Source organism: Ochotona princeps, unplaced genomic scaffold, assembly GCF_030435755.1.
Source record: "Ochotona princeps isolate mOchPri1 unplaced genomic scaffold, mOchPri1.hap1 HAP1_SCAFFOLD_148, whole genome shotgun sequence".
NCBI lineage: Eukaryota > Metazoa > Chordata > Mammalia > Lagomorpha > Ochotonidae > Ochotona > Ochotona princeps.
In genome coordinates this window covers 441-13,182 of record NW_026697404.1, presented here as the reverse complement: position 1 = coordinate 13,182, position 12,742 = coordinate 441, and the positions used below count along the sequence as shown (strand labels likewise).

The 12,742-nt window shown below is 63.1% G+C and overlaps 3 protein-coding genes across 4 annotated transcripts in view; 1 reads left to right on the top strand and 2 right to left on the bottom strand.

The window, feature by feature from the left end:
* LOC131477904 (tetraspanin-4) overlaps positions 1–6,304 on the top strand; it is a 33,435-nt gene extending 27,131 nt beyond the window's left edge. The window contains exon 8 of the mRNA XM_058659561.1: positions 6,289–6,304. The gene's annotated coding sequence lies outside the window, so the exon portion shown is untranslated. The remainder of the gene's footprint in view (positions 1–6,288) is intronic.
* The window catches only part of LOC131478937 (DNA-directed RNA polymerases I, II, and III subunit RPABC5-like), a 38,421-nt gene extending 27,923 nt beyond the window's left edge, over positions 1–10,498 (bottom strand). The window contains exon 1 of the mRNA XM_058659568.1: positions 10,494–10,498. The gene's annotated coding sequence lies outside the window, so the exon portion shown is untranslated. The remainder of the gene's footprint in view (positions 1–10,493) is intronic.
* Positions 1–12,241, bottom strand: part of LOC131478936 (chitinase domain-containing protein 1) — a 28,362-nt gene extending 16,121 nt beyond the window's left edge. The window contains exons 1-8 of one of the 2 annotated variants that reach the window (XM_058659559.1): positions 12,218–12,241; positions 6,680–6,828; positions 5,655–5,804; positions 5,376–5,508; positions 4,454–4,498; positions 3,805–3,911; positions 3,459–3,520; positions 673–765 (exon numbers count right to left, since the gene is read on the bottom strand). In XM_058659559.1, the coding sequence (XP_058515542.1) occupies positions 673–765; positions 3,459–3,520; positions 3,805–3,911; positions 4,454–4,498; positions 5,376–5,508; positions 5,655–5,804; positions 6,680–6,790 (701 nt within the window). In that variant the 5' untranslated portion in view covers positions 6,791–6,828; positions 12,218–12,241. Of the gene's footprint in view, positions 1–672; positions 766–3,458; positions 3,521–3,804; positions 3,912–4,453; positions 4,499–5,375; positions 5,509–5,654; positions 5,805–6,679; positions 6,829–8,922; positions 9,033–12,217 lie in introns of those variants that run through there. The other variant, XM_058659558.1, reaches the window with a different exon arrangement.
* Positions 12,242–12,742: the final 501 nt, after the last annotated feature.

Genomic DNA, 12,742 nt, shown 5'->3' with positions numbered 1-12,742 from the left:
CAAGGAAAATGTCCTTTTGCAATAATCTATTGTATATAAGCTGATGCCTTACTTTTGCAAAATGCACTCAGATACAACTGCCTGGAGTTGTCGTGTCTGTTTGCCACTCGCCGAATCCTTGCCCACCGTTCCCGGGGTCCTGTTCCCGTCGGACTGATTGCTCCCGGCTGAGCCGGTCCGTCGCACCCCATCCAGCTGGCAATGGCTGCTCTTGTCAGCCTCGTCCGGGCTGCTCCAGTGGACTGGCAGGGATGGCTCCCCAGACACCTACCCCACTGGCTACGGCCAGAGACAGCCCTTCCCAGCTGCCCCCACATCCTCCCACATGCTACCTCTAGCCACCCCATCCCTTAGAGAAGCAGCGGACTCAGCAGGCGAGGCCTGTGGAGGCTGCCCACATCCAGAATCAGGACCCTCCGGGGAGCCCGTGCTCCCCGAGGTAAGCCCTGGGACGGGGTCAGACACGGTAGGAGGGGCAGGGGGCAGCAATGCCCACAGGCCTCCCACAGACCAAGAGAAACAGACCTGTTCTCGAACTGTGTCCCTCATCTGCTGTGGACGCAGCTGTACCTGCTCACAGGCAAGCAGTGGGAGGCCAGCAGCAAAACGTCCCAGCCCTGCCCTGGGGCGGGGTGGACAGCGCCTGCACACGGCAGAGGGCACAGCACTTACCCGGGAGTGACTGCAGGCGGGATGACCAGGATGCACAGCAGCCGGGCCTGGCGCAGCGCCTCGGCCACGTGGGTCAGCATGTGGATGAGGCCTCTGCAAGGGACGGAGACGTGCGGTCACCCCACAGAGCCTGGGCGGCCCCTGCAGGAGGCTCCGCACCAGTGTCCCCCGGGGAGCTTCTAGCTGGCCCTCTAGGAGTATCTCGCTGACCCTGTGGGGTGGGGGCTGCGAGGCTCCCCTTGGGAAGAGGGGCTCAAGCATGGAGCCCCACACAACATCATGCCTCAGGACCCCAGGACAGTCTGCTCACTCTCAACCAGGGACACGCCACAGGTGACTGCAAGGGCCATGTCAGGTGCAGGATCAGGGACAAGGGCAGGCTGCAGCACCTGGGAGTATTCCAAGCAGGAAGGGACCACCGGATGGAGAAAACCAGAGAAGGTGGTGGTGGCTAGAGGCCCTGGAGGTGGAGGGGGCAGCCAGCATTGGGCCAGGCACAGACCTCCAGCTTCACTTTCCACGGGACCCAAGAACACGTAACAGCGCCCCCAAACCTGCCCTGTACCCCTTAGAGACGGTGGGAGCCAAGTCTGCCCCCTGCAGGCACGTGTCATCTCAGAGCACGGCTTAAACAGCCCATACACGTTCAGGAACAAAGTCTGGGTGACTCCATCACCCCTTGGAAGCCATGCCACCTGAGGCGAGGCCACAGTCACATGTCCACGGTGTGGGGGAGGCTGTGTCAGGGCACACTGGGAGGCTGGGTCCCTGAGGCCTTGTCACCCCCAGCAGCACCAAGAACACAGGCCAGGCACATTCCTGTCTCCCCAGTGGGGTCCAAGTGATGCTGAGTGCCAGGACCCCTGAGTGAGACCCTGGACCACCAGGGACCAGGGAGGCCCTTGAGCCTCCAGAAGATGGAAGGTTGTCCTCACACTTCTGACCACATACCAGCAGATGGACATGACTGAGATAGTGCAGCAGAGGGACCAGGACAGCCATGGGTGGGGGGGAGAGGGGGCGGGAACGGCCACGGGGGGGGGGGAGGGAAAGAGGGAGGGGGAATGGCCATGTGGAGAGGGACAGAAGAAACAGGAAAGGGCATGGGGGGACAAGGGGGTGGGAATGGCCATGGTGGACAGAGGGGGCGGGAACGGCCATGGGGGGACAGAGGGGGCGGGAAGGGCCATGGGGGACAGAGGGGGCGGGAACGGCCATGGGGCACAGAGGGGGCGGGAACGGCCATGGGGGACAGAGGGGGCGGGAACGGCCATGGGGGGACAGAGGGGGGCGGGAACGGCCATGGGGGGACAGAGGGGGCGGGAACGGCCATGGGGGACTGAGGGGGCGGGAACGGCCATGGGGGACTGAGGGGGCGGGAACGGCCATGGGGGACAGAGGGGGCGGGAACGGCCATGGGGGGACAGAGGGGGCGGGAACGGCCATGGGGGACAAGGGGGCGGGAACGGCCATGGGGGACAAGGGGGCGGGAACGGCCATGGGGGACTGAGGGGGCGGGAACGGCCATGGGGGGACTGAGGGGGCGGGAACGGCCATGGGGGACTGAGGGGGCGGGAACGGCCATGGGGGACTGAGGGGGCGGGAACGGCCATGGGGGACAGAGGGGGCGGGAACGGCCATGGGGGACAAGGGGGCGGGAACGGCCATGGGGGACAAGGGGGCGGGAACGGCCATGGGGGACAAGGGGGCGGGAATGGCCATGGGGGACAGAGGGGGCGGGAATGGCCATGGGGAGATGGGGAGATGGGGAGACAGACTTGGGCACAGACAGACATCAGTGGTGCTGACCCCTCCCCCCTGTGTAGTTGGTCTTGCGGCTCCTGGTCACTGGCCTGTCCCCTGGGCAGCAGAAGAGCACACACGCTCTGACCTGCGTGTGTGGACATGGCGGGAAGGTGAGGGCCTGCACGCCTGCCCAGGCTTGCCCCGCGGTTCTGGAAGGACACTGGGCCCTGAGAACACGGCTACAGACCCTCGAGGTGACGGGGCGCAGGGCGAAGAGGTGGCCTGTGAGCCAAGGATGAGGGGGCTGATGGGGGTGGTAGCAACCCTTCTCTGGCCTTTGCTCTCACCTCTCCCCCTCGCTGCAGCAGCCCGGGGTCCAGGCGTGCGGACCCCCACCTCTGAGGTGGCTTGGCTGCTCAGGGCAGGGCCTCCAGGCCTGCTGGCATCCACTGGGGCAGAGCAGGTACGATGGCATATCCTGAAGATGGGGACTCTACTGTGTGGGGTGTGTCCCCCAGGGTTGTTAGGGAAGAGGGTCCAAGGGTGGTTTGTGTTGGGTGGAGTTCCCTCTGATGCTGGCCCTGGTTGCCCTGGCCCAGGGCAGCTTCGGGTGGTCAGGGCTGATGCAGCCATGCACTGTGGCAGAGGCTGGAGCCTGTGCGGCCTGGGCGGCTGTGAACTGGACCATGGCAGAGCCCGTGGGCCTGGGCGGCTATGGCCATGAAGTGGACTTCAGCAGAGCTTGTGGGCCTGGGTGGCTGTGAAGTGGACTGTGGTGGAGCCCATGTGGCAAGTCCACAGTGTTCTATGGGCTGAAAGTGTTCACAATGCGGGGAGAGGCTCACTTGGCTGGCATCCACACCCCAGGACAGCTCCTGGTGGTCAGCGAGCTGACCCATGTCTCGCCTGAGCCTCCACACTCCCTTCAGCACCAAGAGAGGCCTGCAGGCGTGGCTCGGTGTCAGGCCCCAGGGCTCTCCTAGCCGGGATGCTGAAGATCCTCCCACACAGGCCCTGTCCCCTGCGTCCTCCCCACTCACTCGTGCTTCTGGCTCAGCAGCTGGCTCCACACCTCCACCACAAAGCCATCAAAGTGCTGACCCTGAAAGACAGGAGCAGTGCACAGGGAGTCTGGGTCCCCAAGGGCCAGATGAGGGGAGGGGACACAGCTGTGGCATGGTGACTCACGCAGTGCACCAAAACCTCTCTGGCGGATGCGGCCCGGGGGCCAGCAGTGTGGGGATCCCAGGAGGTTTGGTATAAGGGACAGTCCATGACTCACTCTCACACCATGGGAGAGAAGCCTGGCCCCCTGTGAGGCCCCTGGCCCTGGCTCTCCCACAGGGAGCCCCCTCTCCCCCACGGAGCCTCCTGGCCCCGGCTCACCTTGGCCACCTGGACCACAGTCTTACTGAGCTCCTCCACCTCGTCCTCACTGTCCAGGACACTGCGGAAGTCGTCCAAAGTCCAGTCTTCAAACAGCAGCCGAGGCACTGCATGACATAGGCGGCCGGGGTCCGGAAACGCCCAGTGGCCCCTCGGACAGGACGCCTCCAAAAGGGCATCTCACGGGCAGCCCAGGGTGGGGAAAGCCACCTAAGGTGGTCATATGTCCCAAGAGGAGCGAGGGACAGTGAGCGCCCAACACCCACACCCGCTTCCGTGGGGGCGTGACCAGGAGCTGCTGCGTGTCCACAGGGCGCTCCACCTCTGACACAGCAGCGGTGCTGCCCCCAGCTGCGGGGCCACCCTGTGCCTACCAGCATCCCAGCCTGGACCCCACAGGGTGCAGCTCAGTCCTGTCACCTCCTCCTCCACCCCTGCCCCGCCTGGGACACTTGTCCTTGCCTACCAGCCTGGAGCTAAGGGGACAGGTGGGTAAGGACCAGTGTCACCTTCATGGACTGGTCCAGGGTACGGAAAGGAAGAATCGGGCAAGGACAGTGCCAGCTAGGCTGCTGGGGAAGGAGTGTTGGTCTGGCTGGCCTGTGGGCTGCAAAGGGGCCTGAGGCCAGTATCAGCCCACTAAACTCACCGATGCGCAGGTTCTTGGCAGGCTTCCGCACAGCTCGCATCCACCCTGCAGACATGAGGGGATGGCCAGCACCGGTCAGTGTCCCACCAGGGGACCCAACCACTCCCGTCAGCCCCAGGTGCACAGAACAGGAATCGGGGGAGGAGCTGGGTCCTGGGACCTGCTTCCCTGTCAGGGCCAGCTCTGCACCCCTCCCCCCCCAGGACCTGAGTGGGAAGCGGGGCAGCCAGGACTCGAACTGGGGCCCAACAGGATGCTGGTACAAGTGGTGCCTTTACCCTTGACCTGGTGTGCCCTGCCCATGCCACAGTCGCCCACAATTCTCACTGCCCTCCTGGTCTCTGATCTCCAAACCTGATCTCACCCCCCCCCACATGTGGGGCTAAGTTGCCCTCAGGGGCTCCGCTGGACAGGAAGTGGTATTAAGTCTGCAGCCCCTGCTGGTCCACCGCCCCCTGCACACCAGGTGGATCCCACCAAGGGTCAGAGTAGAGCCCAAGCCTGTGCCCTCCACTGGCCTGTACACACTCACATGGCCTGGGGGGACTCACAGCCACGCGGGCCATGAGGGCAGCCTGTACACACTCACGTGGCCTGGGGGACTCACACCACGTGGGCAGCCTGTATACACTCAAGTGGCCTGGGGGGGACTCAGCCACGCGGGCCACGGGGACAGCCTGTACACTTACGTGGCCTGGGGGGACTCACAGCCACGCGGGCATCTGTCCACACTCACGTGGCCTGGGAGGGGAATCAGCCACGCGTGCCACGAGGACAGGGCCAGGGCCATCTGCAGGCAGCTAAGGCCTGCTGAGGCTCTTACATCGCTGCTCACCCCAGCAGCCATGCCTTGCTGTGGCCCCTGTACCTGGCATTCTCACACACGCCCTGGGGCACACACATGGGAAAGAGGGGCAGAAACCTTGGTCCACGTCGTGCAGGCCTGTGACCTCAAACATCTCGCGGCCACGTCTCTTGAGCTGCAGCCAGACTGGTGAGATCTGCGTAAACTTGCTCCCGAAGACCTTGGCGATTTCGTAGCCATGGCTGTTCCACTGGCCGGGGCAGGAGGCGGCAGGAAGTGAGCAGGTGCCCCTGGCTGCCCCAGCCGTGCCGCGGGCCCATGTCCACTCTCTCTTGCTCAGGACATGGCTGGGAACCATGGCCACAATGTCCCCCCCACCCTGGCAGTACTGCTCACCGGGGTGACATAGCCCAGGACCTCCCCAGCAAAGTGTCTCTCCCGGGCCTGGGCCGCACAGTAGCTGCGATGTTCCAGCACCACGTCCTCGGCGCTGGGATCTGTCACCACCAGCCCTCGCTCCTGGACAGGCCTCTCGGACAAGTGTGTCTGGAAGCAGAGCAGACGGGGCGGGGGGAGCTGCTGTTGCCCTTGGCCACGGCAGCCCCGAGTCCTGGCCCTGCAGCCAGGGATGGTGCCCGGGACCAGAGACCGGCCAGAGGGCAGCGCGCGGCCAGCCGTCACCATGGGTCCCTCCAAGCCACCATGGCTACACAGGTGCCAACGCCCCAGGTACACGAGCCTGCCTGCGCCCTCCACACGGGTCCTTGGTACCCCGGACCTTCCTTTTTCTTTTTTTAAAGTTCATTTACTTATTTGAAAGACAGAGATGGAAAAAGATCTTGCACCTGCTGGTTCCCACCTGGGCCTCACATGGGCAGTGGAGACTCAGGGACCTGGGTCATCCCTGGCTGCCTTCCTGAGCACACTGGCTGGCCTTGGATCACAAGAACAGATGGGACTCCATCCAACACCCTGACACAGGTGCCCACCATGGTGGTCTAGACTGCTGTGCCCCAGCTCCGACAGGAGGGCACAGACACCAGCCCCGCGACGTGGCTGCTCTGTCCACACTCCCAGGTTTACTTGGCCTCCCCTTGATGTGGCTCCTGACTTGACCGCTGGTCAGGTGCCCCAGTGTGGACAGGAGGGAACGGCCGGCAGGATGGGGACAGAGGGCTGGAGAGTGCAGGGCACCCACCCTGGAACGCGCGATCCCTGGGACTCTTCCAGGAGAGCACACGGGCTGCGTGACCCGCACAGCTCCCGGCTGAGAACATGACGGCAGCGGGGCTGGGGCGCAGGTGCTGGAAGGAGGAGGGGGAAGAATGGGACGCTGTCACGGGAGGTGAGCCTGCTCACTCGAGGCCCCGCGCCGGGCAGGAAGGAGAGGGGCGTGGGTGGGGTGCAGTCGGACACCCCACCTTCTCACTCAGTGTCTTCTGGGCTGCCTTCTTGGCATCTGACTTGGACAGGGTAGCGTGCACACAGGCGCAGGCCAGAGCAAGCCAGAGCAGTTGCAGGGGCAGCCACATGGTGGGCTTTTCCAAGTCCCGCCTCAGGCTTCAGGGGGCTGTGGAGAGAGCAGAGGACATGAGCCCAGCAGCAGGAAGCCCTGGCTGGGGCAGAGCACCCCGACAGGGCTCCTCACAGTCCTCCCATGAATGCCCACGGCTGCTCTGACCACCAGTGACTTCATGGGAAACTGTGGGACCCCACTTCACCCCCAAATCAAGGAAACCTTGGGTCACAGTAGGGCTTCAGTGTGAAGCAACAGAATCATGGACAGTTCTGGAATAGGGACACCGAAAACACAACAGGGCCAGTGAGCTGGCTCAACTGGCTAACCCTCCACCTGCAGTGCTGGGATCCCATATGGGCGCCGGTTCTAATCCCGGCAGCTCCACTTCCCATCCAGCTCTCTGCCTGTGGCCTGGGAAAGCCAGTCAAGGATGGCCCAAAGCCCTTGGGATCCTGCACCCTCGTGGGAGACCTGGAGAAAGCTCCTGGCTCCTGGCTTTGGATTGGCTCAGCTCAGGCAGTTGCAGCCATTTAGGGAGGGAACCATTGGACGGAAGATCTTCCTCTCTGTCTCTCCTCCTCTCTGTATATCTGACTTTGTAATAAAAATGATTAAAGTCAGAGTTACAGAAAGATCTATCCACTGGTTCACTCCCCAAATGGCCACAGCATCCAGAGCTGAGCCGATCTGAAGCTAGGTGCCAGGGACTCCTCCGGGTCTCCCACGCGGGTGCAGGGTCCCAATGCATTGGGCCGTCCTCAACTGCTTTCCCAGGCCACAAGCGGGGAGCTGGATGGGCAGTACAGCTGCCGGGATTAGAACCGGCGCCCATATGGGACACGGCCACCTCACCAGTGGGCAGCTGTGACACCTGACATACCTGCAGACTACACGTGGGGAGCAGTGGCAAGAAGTGACCCTGGAGAGGCAGCTGCCAATCCCATACCCCTGGCCTGCAGATTCCCTCAGGTGGGAAGGAAACCCTGGGGTACGGTGTAAAGTTGTGACTGTGGGAGCTCCCACAGCAGTCCCCGAGGGGTAGAGGGTTGGCACACTTGGCCTCGGGCCCCCTTGTGCCTCTCTTCCGGCCAGCCTGTCACAACGGGCAACAGGGAGCCCGGAGCGCAGAAAGGGCATACAGCAGCTGCCACAGAACTAGTCCCCAGGGAGCCAGCTCAGGGACGGAGCGCCAGGTCAGCAGGCGTGGGGTGCTGAGGGGTGGCATGCCGCTGTCAGGCACCAACAGGTGTCCAGTGGCGCTGCCAGGGGAAGCTGGGGCAGACCCCATGGGCACAGTGCCCACTGTCCCCCTAGGGAGGTCACACAGCTAGCTCCAGGTACCCAGAAGCACTGGGCAACCAAGACACACTATGCACACCTCACTGCTCAGTGTGCAACTACTGCTCACACACAGTGTGCACGTCTGCTCACACACAGTGTGCACCTCACTGTTCACAGTGTGCACATCTCTGCTCACACAGTGTGCACGTCTGCTCACACACAGTGTGCACATCTCTGCTCACACACAGTGTGCACATCTCTGCTCACACAGTGTGCACGTCTGCTCACACACAGTGTGCACATCTCTGCTCACACACAGTGTGCACCTCACTGTTCACACACAGTGTGCACATCTCTGCTCACACAGTGTGCACATCTCTGCTCACACACAGTGTGCACCTCACTGTTCACAGTGTGCACATCTCTGCTCACACAGTGTGCAACTACTGCTCACACACAGTGTGCACATCTCTGCTCACACAGTGTGCACCTCACTGCTCACAGTGTGCACATCTCTGCTCACACCCTGCCTCGCACGCCCAGCACCGTGGCTCTCCACACAGCTCGCAGACACTTTCACACAGCCCTGCTCTCCCTCCCTTTTCATTCATTCATTCATTCATATTTGCTGTCCCTCAGGCACGGACAAGCAGTAACACACTCTCGCTCACACAGTCTCTCCCTCACAGTCTCCCTTTCTCTCCCACACACACACACTCTCACACACACACTCTCTTACACACTCTCTCACACACTCTCACACACACACTCTCTCACACACAGTCTCTCTCCCTCACACTGTCTCTCTCTCCCCGTCCCCCTCGGAACAGCCGCCAACAGCCGCAGGGCCGCCGCGGGCCTCACCTTCATGTCCGGGAGGCCGGCCGGAAGTCCCGCCCAGCGCGCCGCGCACTCTCGGGGCGCCACGCCTGCTTCCGGCCCGCCGCGCGCGGGGCACGCCGGGAGTCGGGGCACGCCGGGAGTCGGGGCACGCCGGGAGTCGGGGCGTGCCGTGAGCCGGCGCAGGCCGGCCCTGCTCGGGGGTCCCTGCACCCCGACGTTGCGGCTCGCTGTGCGGGTCGTGCGGGTGCCGACGGCCGCGACCCGGTCCTTGCACCGCACGCTGCAGAGGCTGGCCGGGCCCCGGGGCGGCTCGGCGTGCCCCACGCCGACCCCGGCCGTCCCACAGGGCAGGGGCGCAGCGGCTCGCCATTTCGCCATTCCCGCCCGTCCTCCCTGAGTCAGGCTTCGTCTCGCTGTGTGGTCACGTTTCCTCAGGCATTCTGCTGCCCAGCGTTGCTGGGTGTGCACCGACCACGTGCCTGCAAGGCATCCGAGTCAGCCAGAGCTCTGGTGTGCTCAGCGCATCCGGTCAGAGATCTGCAACGGAAAACTCGGCTCACCGCCCCGGGAGCCACTGAAAGCAAGAGGCATCCCCCGGGGAGGGGGCTGTCAACGGCCAGCCTGCCTGGGGGCACAGCTGTGCCAAGAGCCGAGCCCTTCCGTTGGCACCCGACCTCTACCCACTGTCAGGATCAGTGCCGTGGCATGGCAGGCAGTGCCTCCACCTGCAGTGCTGGCATGCCTACGAGCGCAGGCTTGAGCCCCGGCTGTGCCGATTCTGGTCCAGCTCCCTGCTTGTGGCCGAGGAACGCAGTGAAGAACAGCCCACAGGGACCCTGCACCCACGTGGGGACCCACAACAAGCTCCTGGCTTTAGCCTCGCCCTGGTCTTGGTGAACCAGCAGGTGGAAGTCTGATCCCTGTTATTTTTTGAAATGTTACTTTTATTTTAACAACAGTTACAGAGAGAGATCTGCGGTCTGCTGACTCCCTAGCCAGAGCTGTGCGGATCTGAAGCCAGGAGCTTCTGCCAGGACCCCCAGACGGGCCCAAGGATGTGGGCCATGCTCTAACGCTTTCCCAGGTGCAGGATGGGAAACTCAAGTTACCTCCAACTGGGACTGGCGGGGGCTCTGAGCTTGCACAGGGGACCCTTAAAGGAGCGTGGCAGCTGCCATAGCAGCAGGAGAACGCAGATGTGAAATCAAACCTTAACAGAACGCACAGCACAGCAAGCGTCCTTGGCCACAGACAAGGGCAGCCCTGAAGCCCTGTCCCTGGCCCTCCCAGTGAGGGTGGGCTGAGGAGGCCCTGGCTAGGCCGTGGGCCTGGGGCCCACTGCCAGGGCTCCCGTGGAAACAGGGCAGAGGGCAGTCACTGGGGACCTGGGAGGTGCTAAGAGGAGCCCCCTCTTGCCAGCTGAATTCCCCCACTCCCTGGGCCAGCTGAAGGTCCCTGAGCTGAGACTGTCTCCAGAGAACCCCCAGTTACTGTGGGAAGCCCAGCCTGCGGGCACACCCCAGGGCATTTGCACCTGTCTCCGCAGGCACCCGGTGGCCGTGGGCTTTCAGGGCTGAGTTAGCGTTCTGCCTGGCTCTCCGGGGCTCCCAGCTCCTCATCTGCCGAGTCAGCACAGGCCAGCTCTTCCCGACAGCAGCAGCAGCCTCGTGACTGACCTGGGTCACCCGTGGGGCAGGACAAAACCACTGCTGCTGAGTGTGTCCTGCCTGTTGGCACGGGGCGCCAGGAAGCTCCAGATGGAGGGCACACCAGACCTCCCAGCTGCAGATACCCACCCGCCCCCGTGCTGGGATCAGCAAAGCTGGGCTGAGAGGATGCAGCGGAAGCTTCTAGACAGTCTGGAGCCAGCACAGCAGATGTGTGTCCCCTGTGTGTGACCCCTGAGTCCTAGTGGACGTGTGCCTTCTGTGTGTGACCCCTGAGTCCTAGTGGACGTGTGCCTTCTGTGTGTGACCCCTGAGTCCTAGTGGACGTGTGCCTTCTGTGTGTGACCCCTGAGTCCTAGTGGACGTGTGCCTTCTGTGTGTGACCCCTGAGTCCTAGTGGACGTGTGTCCCCTATGTGTGACCCCGGGCCCTGGGGTAGATGTGTACCCCCTGTGTGTGACCCTGGGCCCTGGTGGACGTGTGCCCCCATGTGTGACCCCTGAGTCCTAGTGGACGTGTACCCCCTGTGTGTGACCCCGGGCCCTGGGGCAGATGTGTGTCTGTGTGTGACCCCAGGCAGGTGAGCATGATCACTGTGTGACCCCGGGCCCTGGTGGATGTGTGTCCCCTGTGTGTGACCCCTGATTCCTAGTGGACTTGTACCCCCTGTGTGTGACCCTGGGCCCTGGGGTGGGTGTTGGCCCATGCTGGGTGCCTCAGCCCTGTACAGGATTGCCTAGTCTGTGTTGTGGTCAGGATACCAGGAGCCAGGTGGTTTGCCTGGGAGGGGGCTGAGTGTTTAAACCTGCACACGCTCAACAGTTGGTTTATTCTGGGTCCTGCCTGCAGTGGTCCAGGCAGAGCACAGCTGGCCTGCCCCAGTCAGCAGGTGCAGGGTGCCCCCAGCACCTGTGGGTGGGACCTGATATGGACACAGATGTCTTGAGACAGAAGGAAGTCGAGACCTTTGGCATGCAGTGCTCCCAGGTGATCATGGGGTCCCCTCAGAGGCGGGGTCTGAGACAGACACCTGGGGAATGAGTCTGACCTGGCCACTGCTGGCAGCTGGCCAGACCAGGGCAGGGGATGTGTACTTCCTCAGGGCCTCCATGAGGGACTGGCCCTGCAGAGAGCCAGCCTCGGGCTTCCGGGACCTGCTGCAAAGTGAAAATCTCTTCTTGTGCTGTCTGGGGTGTGACACTGAGCGAGCAAGAGAGGCCGGTGGCCGCCTCGTCAAGTCCTCCTGCCTGCTCCAGGACAGCTCTCAGAGTCACAGCTGCTTCCTCCGTGGGGTGACACTGCCTGGGAGCAGGCACCTGCCACCCTGTGTCATAGGACAGGAGTCGCCTGCCGGCCTGGCCTGTCTGGCCCCAGGGCCCACAGCTCTGGCCACTCTGAGTGATTTGGGGATGAACCAGCAGACAGAAGGTCTCTCTCTCTCTTCCTCTGCTTTCTAAACACTTTTGCAAAAACCAAACTCCTGTGTTACTCCTCTCACCCCAGTACCCCAAACTGTGATCTGGCTCGGGGCTGGAGTTGTGCCAGATGTGTTAAGTTCAGATAAGGCCGTAGGAGCCCTGACCCTGGAGGGGCTGGTGACCGTGGGGTCACCACAGCAGACGAGGACACACACGTAGCAGGACACCCACCTCTGACAGCCAGGGAGAGGACTCCAGCCAGCGTTGGGAGGAAACCTGATTCTAACACTTCCCTCCCTGCTCTGTCGCCACCTGCCCGTGCTGAGCTGCAAAGGGGTTTGGGAAATGTAGTCTTTGTTCTGAGTGGCAGGAGCCCTCAAGTCAGGCTCGGGATTATGGGCGGGAGGGGAGCCGGCCTTACACAGTCCTGGTTGTCCTGCCCACCGGGGCCCTGTAGGAGGTAGGTGAGCGTGTTCGCCATGGGGCGATGCGGTGATCACTGTGTACTCCCTGCACCCTGGGTGTCCTGTCCACCACCCTGGGCGTGCTGACTGCTGCTTCCTCTACTTCCTCCCCACACCACAGCTGCCCAGCTTGAGGGGCACAAGGCTACAAGCTGGACATGCTTTCCCAGCCCTCCTTGCACGGTGGGCAGTCTCAGGCAGCCTCCCGGGAGTAGGGCAGCTTCCCAGCTTTTCTCTCTTTTTCCTTCCTACCTCCTGCACATCAGAACAGATGAGCCAGCCTCCACCCAGA